The sequence below is a fragment of the Triticum urartu genome, unplaced genomic scaffold (assembly GCF_003073215.2).
Source record: "Triticum urartu cultivar G1812 unplaced genomic scaffold, Tu2.1 TuUngrouped_contig_3718, whole genome shotgun sequence".
NCBI lineage: Eukaryota > Viridiplantae > Streptophyta > Magnoliopsida > Poales > Poaceae > Triticum > Triticum urartu.
The window spans coordinates 7,990-15,524 of NW_024114262.1; the positions used below are offsets into that span (position 1 = coordinate 7,990).

The 7,535-nt window shown below is 53.0% G+C and overlaps 1 protein-coding gene across 1 annotated transcript; it reads left to right on the plus strand.

Moving 5' to 3' along the window:
• Nucleotides 1-4,710: 4,710 nt before the first annotated feature.
• Nucleotides 4,711-7,119, plus strand: LOC125527375 (endo-1,4-beta-xylanase 1-like). The gene is made up of 2 exons (XM_048691886.1): nucleotides 4,711-5,535; nucleotides 5,754-7,119. Exons 1-2 carry the CDS (start codon nucleotides 4,726-4,728, stop codon nucleotides 6,870-6,872), a joined length of 1,929 nt encoding a protein of 642 aa, XP_048547843.1. The 5' UTR covers nucleotides 4,711-4,725; the 3' UTR covers nucleotides 6,873-7,119.
• The last annotated feature ends 416 nt before the right edge of the window (nucleotides 7,120-7,535 follow it).

Genomic DNA, 7,535 nt, shown 5'->3' on the forward strand with positions numbered 1-7,535 from the left:
ACTGCGACCGTGGTAAGTGTTGTTGTGCATTGACACCGCCAAGGAAATGATGGGTACTACGATGTGCCAAAAGTTTGGGCTTGTAAGATATGGTGAAGTTCAATAAACTATACAAGTTGATCTTGATTTGAATATGCAACTCCATGATTTTACCATGAAGTCGTTATTCAGGTTCGTTTGATATTGCAAACGGGTTTGTTAAATCTCAGTCACCTGAGAATTCCCTAGCACTTAGTTGACGTCTACAAGATTTTATTGCATTGGATGAACAAATTAGTACAACATGCTAAATATTCTTTGGTCTTATGAACAAATTTGGAAAACCAATCAACAATTAGCTGGAACTGAACATCTCACTAGCTCGGGCTAGTGAAATAAACCAATTTTCTCTTGACCTATGAAAGTGAACTCCAATATATTGTAATATGAAATAGTTTTTGACAATTTAATTATAAACATATAAATAGTGCACACTTGTTTGAAAGTAATAAAATATGTTAAAAGCCCACAAAAATGACGGGCCCACTCTGAGTGATCTTCATGCAGCTGCCCTGCCCCTCTGTCTCCTCATAGTGCTGCTATACAAATCTTATTTGCGAGTGCTAAAAGGAGCGTTGCCCACATCTTGCATAGACAAGGCCCAAAGATCTCCCACGCTTATTCATTGTACGGTCGTGATCGTACAAATTGCAGTTTTTTTACATCTCCTCTTCATTTTACTTTAAGATTCTTAACTAATTTAGATGATTTTTTTTAAAAGTCTTTACAATTTTGAAGAATTTTTTCGTGAATTTCAGAAAAAATATCATGAATTGAAAAAATGTTCCAATATTTGACAAATGTTCCTAAATTTAAACAATTTCAGCAATTTGCAATATATTCCCAAAACTGAAAACAATTCCTGAAATCAAAAAATTTCATAAACTTGAATAAATGTTTATCAATTAGAAAAAATAAACAATTTTATTCTTTTTGATGAGTTTTAAAATTGATCATGCATTTGAAAAATGTTCACGATTTTCGGAAATGTTTGTGAATCTAAAATAATAATCAATAATTTAAAAATCTCCATGACTCCAAAAAATGTTCTAAAATTTGTTAAATGATCGCAAATTCAAAAGAATGTTCATGGATTTGAACTTAAAAAGGTTTGCGTAAAGAAAAAATATTCACAAATTCAGAAAAGTTGGAGAATTTTAAAAAATCTTGGTGACTGGCTTTTTTGGTGAACCTAAAAATATTCGAAACTAAAATAATCATGAATTAGAAAAATGATCATAATTATTTTAAATTGTTCATGTATGAAAAGATAAGAAAAAAAGAAAACCTGAAATATGAAAAAAAAATTGGAACCTTCCCAATACCGGACGGAAGGTTGTACATATTTCCAAAAATCATGGTGAACCAAACGCTGATACTTACGTAAGCAGAAAAAATAGCCAGTTGTTGTGTTTACTAGGCCTTAGCCCGCGTCGGATCACCCGTGGGCGATTTCCTAAAACAATGGTGACAGTGGCTGAAAGTTATGTAAATATAAGAAGAAGACAACTAGTTGTTGTGTTTACTAGGCCATGGCCTGCTTCGGGTCGTGTGTAGACGATCGATGGACAAAGCTGGTAGCGGGCGATCTGTAGCATTTGCAATCTCACGAGGTCAGGAGTAGGAGCTCGAGAAAGGGAGCTCTTGTTCGGCGCTTAGCGGGCTGGTGCTCACACGCGACGCCTAGCGGGCTGGCCCAACAACATGCTGAAAAGAAAAACGCGAAGAAAAAAAGTTGATAGTAATATTGCGACAAGGAGCAATCAAACTCAACATACCGCGTTCCAACCAGGACACTTGCTGGGCATGGGGCACCCATCAGTCCGGCATACTCCTCAATCAGGACGCCTGCCGAGTATGAGGCCGCCGCAGCCACCTGCCACCAATCCATCATCAGTGTTGTACTGCTGCATCTATCTTGCCCGGTCTAGCTGCCGTCGGCGCCACCACGAAGCCAGACAACGCCACCATCCTGCGCTTGTCCATCATCACACGCCCACCGGCGAGACCCCGCTGCTCCATGCCGCTGAGACCCGCCGTTGTCGACGTGCCAGATGCCACGCCGCTCCTTCTTCGCGAACACCACCTGCTGCCACTGGCCCCATCCCCTCCGCCTGAATCCTCTCCCGAATACCCAAGCCTCCCCAAACGGCGCCTTCATGAAGGGTACGACACATAAGTCATCGCCGCCGTCCAATCACGCGGATTTTGGACTTTCGTCCGAGAGGGGGGGGGGGTCAGGAGACGGAATTAACCACATGGCACCACACACCAACTTCTCCTAGCCAAACGACGCCCCCATGGAGGTAACGGCACCGAGCGCCGCCGCCGCCGCATCCGCAAGGGATAACAGGAATTAACCTCGGGTCGGATAAGAGGGGACGTGGAGAAGGGATCTCGTCAATGCCTCCAGGGAGGGAAGCAGCGCCCGCAGGCGGTGTCACCGACGTGGATGGCCAAGCCACCAAAGGATTTCTCCCGAGCCCTACTCACACCACCGTGCCCAGCCACCATCAGCTCGGTGAAGATCACTGATGCGAGATCCAGCGGGAAGTGGACCAAATGGAGAACTTCAGATCTGATGCTAGGAGAACCGCTGGAGCAGACCGCTGGCCGCATAACGAACCGCGCCTGCCGTCGCCGCCGACGCCAGCACTCATGACGGACGAGGCCCGCCCAGGCCCATCGGCCCTACAGGCTTGCAGATGCCAGATCTGGATCCTGCAGGGGCCAGGCTCGCCGGACGTCGCCTCGGAGCCCCATGGTCGGCCGGTAGCCACCGTAGGGCGGAGGGATGTTGACGAGCCGCCGGTGCCGCTGCGCCGGGGAAGTCCACCGCGGGCCAAAGCCCAGATCGCAGCCTCTCCCAGGGTGAGACGGCCCCGCTGCTGCCGTCCTTGGCTGCGGCTCGGACTTGGCCGGTGCCAGCCTCAAGCGACAGCGAGGGATCGAAGATGTATGAGGCCCGGCGGCGGCGCTCGCGTTCGCCCTCGAGTCGCCCGCATGGTGCGGCGCGAGGGTACCGGGCAGAAACAGAGTGTCTTTAAAATTGGAGGAGAATTTCACTTCCCCGGCCTCTGCACCAACTAGAGATGCATACGGCCATTTTAGTATTAGTACCAAGATAAACACGGTCCTCAGAATTTTTTTAGGTGTGTATCAAGATATATTTTGATGAGTGGTTCCATCACATACCAAACTTGATTCTCAATAAATTGAGGAGAACCCCTGTGCATCACCTGTCAATTCTAGAAATTAAACTCTGATCGTTAGGCTGCACAACCGCATGTCCAACCACTGAACCAAGACTCTCTTTGCAAAAGTTCATCGATTTGAAAGGAATTTTATCAACTTTGAGCATGGAGCGTTGGTGCGTAGGAGTAATTCTTCATGGCTCAAATGAGCAAAAAGCTCACATCGTCCGCGAGTGTTGGGCTGGGACTTGGGAGGAGTTGTATCCCGTTAGCAGGATTTGACTTTGTCTCTCTCATGGCTCTCGTGCAGAACGGCAATTGCAGTGGAGGCGTAACTTTGGAGGGAAGTTTGGCCGACGTACTTGCCAGTCCGAACGAACGAACAAACAAACGTGACCTCTGATGAGATTCGGTTAGCCAAAACAGAGCAGAGCACGCCGTTCCCATGTACGCTCGCCGGATCCATCCATCTCTCCAACTTTTCTTCTGCCTCTCTCATCAATCATGGCTTGCTTGGCCCGTCACGCATGCACGAACCGATCCGATCGATCTCGTGCATGCGTACGCGCGTATCGCCGTTGCGTAGCGACTCAAATGATTCGAGCACCATCCAATCCATGTATGTCCACACAAACACCCGAGCCCCTACTGGACATGGGCATGCTCGGCCGGTGATTGGCCTTGTGTAAACACATGACATTTACAGCCACGAAATGAACAAAATGGGCCACCAAACCTCGCTTTTAGCCGGGCGATGCTCGTGTCTTGACGCTTTGTAATCCGGTTTCGTACGCCTAAGCCGACCGAGCGATCAGTGTATGGCCCATCGTCGTCGCCGCCGTCGACCGCCATGTTTCCGCGGTGGTGGGGCGGCCGCAAGTTGGGCGCGTCGCCGTCTCGCCGATCCTCCTCGATCCCACCGCCGTCATGGACGTACGTACTACAGGTCCAACGTTGTTGCCGCCGGTCCGGCCTCTGCGTTCTGTTGCATGCCAACGTCCTCTTGTTGTTCTCCTCTTTTAATAATGCCTATGTACCGACCCTTGGCAATTTGATTGCAGGCAAATGGCGCTTGACGGTGCGTTGATTTACTGAAGTTGGTGTCATGTTAGTGTCGTCTTCAGTTAGATGAGGGATATAATGTCCTGGAATTACGACGGAAAGTTGATGTGGAATCTAAGCCCCGATTGGTCCAAACCGTGATGGATGGATCGGCCTGAAGTATGCAGCGCTTTAAGTTGTCTCTTCCCAAAGCCAAGAAAAGGAGCGCTTCTGCTAGTGCCTGTAATCATCATCATCATGCTTACCACAAACAACAGCCTATCAGATCCAACAGCCGCCCAGCCGTCCCTCTGACACGCGGGCCCGGGAAGCCGGCCGGCCCCACACGCCAGTCGCGGCTGGTCTCTACTCTCTAGTTCGCCAGGCCTTGCGCAAGCTTTACTGTTACTCAAAAGCAGAGAAGAGAGAGGGAGAGGGTGGGAAAAGATGCATGGTGTGTGTGTGGAGGTGCGGTGGTTGCTTGGAGCCTCTGCAATATTTTGCGACCGGCGTTCGGTGCGCTTTCGAGCTATTTCGCCGTGATCTCGATGGCCGACCCTCCCCCCTTTATATACGGCCGGCCGCCGCGATCCCTCCTCAGCCTCACCGCACCACCGCACCGCCTGCCACCGACGACAAGCGCGCTCCCCTACCGCCTCCTACCGCCAGCGCCATGGCCTGCAGCTGCTGCGCTCAAGGGGTGGTGTTCAACGCCAACGTGATCCGGAACAGCGCGCTGGAGGACGGGCTCGCCGGGTGGGCGCCGCTGGGGGCATGCACGGAGCTGTCGGTGCAGCACGAGGAGCCGGAGAAGGTGCCCACGGAGACCATCAACGACGTGGAGGACGGGTACAGGCCCAGCGGCAGGTACATTCTGGCGACCGGCCGCGGGGGCGAGGAGGACGGCCTCTGCCAGGCGATCCCGGCTGGCGCGCTCAAGCCCCGCGTCACCTACCGGGTGGCCGGTTGGATCGGCCTCGGCGACGGCGCCGCCGGGGAGCACGCGGTGCGCGTCAACATTCGCGTGGACGGTGAGGACGAGGAGTGCGCGCTGGTGGTCGAGGGCGGCGCGGTGTGCGCCGAGGCCGGCAAGTGGACGGAGATCAAGGGCGTGTTCCGGCTCAAGGCGAGTCCGGCGTCCGGCGCCGCGGTGCACGTCCAGGGCGCGCCCGCCGGCGTCGACGTGAAGGTGATGGATCTCCAGGTGTTCGCCACGGACCGCAAGGCCCGGTTCAAGAAGCTCCGGAAGAAGACTGACAAGGTGAGTCAGCTCTCACATCGCCACCATCTAACTAACACTCCAAACTGAAAACGATTTACTACTACTATATTTTTCTATGGGTTTTGGTAAGCTAGCTTGGCACCAAACTGCATAAATGTATGTACTGGCACGGCGGCGCCAAACTCACGACACATGTCAGTTTCGGTTGACACGTAACGCAATGACTCACGCGCACCGTGCTTGTTGCACGTACGTAGGTGCGGAAGCGCGACGTGGTGCTCAAGTTCGCCGGCGCCGGGGCGTCGTCGGCGGTGTCGGGGGCGTCGATCCGGGTGATGCAGATGGACACGAGCTTCGCGTTCGGCGCGTGCATCAACCCGGCGGTGATCCAGGAGCCGGCGTTCGTCGACTACTTCACCAAGCACTTCGACTGGGCGGTGTTCGAGAACGAGCTCAAGTGGTACCACACGGAGGCGGTGCAGGGGCAGCTCAACTACACCGACCCCGACGCGCTGCTCGACTTCTGCGACCGCCACGGCAAGCCCGTGCGGGGGCACTGCATCTTCTGGGCCGTCGACCGCATGGTGCAGAAGTGGGTCAAGGACCTGCCCACCGACCAGCTCACCGCCGCCGTCCAGGGCCGGCTGACAAGCCTCCTCACCCGCTACGCCGGCCGGTTCCCGCACTACGACGTCAACAACGAGATGCTCCACGGCACCTTCTTCCAGGACCGCCTCGGCGACGACGTCAACGCCTTCATGTTCAAGGAGACGGCCAGGCTCGACCCCGGCGCCGCCCTCTTCGTCAACGACTACAACGTCGAGGGCGGCGGCGACCCCAACGCCACCCCGGAGAAGTACATCGCGCAGGTCAACGCGCTCATGGAGAAGGGCGCCCCCGTGGGCGGCATCGGGCTGCAGGGCCACGTCACCAACCCCGCCGGCGAGATCATCTGCGACGCGCTCGACAAGCTCGCCACCACCGACCTCCCCGTCTGGCTCACCGAGCTGGACGTGTGCGAGTCCGACGTCTGCCTCCGCGCCGAGGACCTGGAGGTGGTGCTCCGGGAGGCGTACGCGCACCCGGCCGTGGAGGGCGTCGTGCTCTGGGGGTTCATGCAGGGGCACATGTGGCGCCAGGACGCCTGCCTCGTCAACTCCGACGGCACCATCAACGACGCCGGCCAAAGGTTCATCAACCTGCGGCAGGAGTGGACGTCGCACGCGCGCGGGAAGATCGACAGCGACGGCAACTTCAAGTTCAGGGGGTACCACGGCTCGTACGTCGTGCAGCTCGCGACGGCCACGGGGAAGATGCACAAGGCCTTCAGCGTCGAGAAGGGGGACACGCCTCTCGTGCTGGACATGGACGTCTGACGACGGTCACCTACTACGGTTATTATCTCCGAGAGTATAGTTATACTACTGATACTAATACACACATACAACCACACATTAATTTGATCTAATGGGATCAGCAAAGGAATTGTACCACATACACCAACTATAGTTTTGCATTTCTACATTTGGCATTTGGGTATATATTGTACTTATGAGAGAAAGTAATTAAGGTATTGTATTGGTTAATGGAAATGAATGAATAAAATAGATGAGCTATTAATTACTCCCTCTGTAACCAAATATCAATTTTTGCTACTCCCTCTGTCCCATAATATATGATCTAGCTTATTACGTCCAATATACTATTACATTATGAGACGGAGGGGTATTTATCAGGTGCCATGATTTTTTTTGTTGCATCGGTCACCTTCTTTTTTCTGGCACGTTGGACCTTGCCTGAGAAGAAGAAACCTCGTCGGAGAATACCGAGCCTCATTATCTATCTTAGACCATCTACAACTGGACCCCTTATATCTGCCCCAAACGCCTGTACGGGCTGCCCAGTCAGTGTCCAGACAAAAAAATGCCACCCAACCATGCGCCCCACATCCTGCCCAAATGTCCAGACTGACCGACACTCCCTATACCCGGCCTATATCTGGGGCGGATATGGAGATGCTTAGACGCGCCGCCACGTCG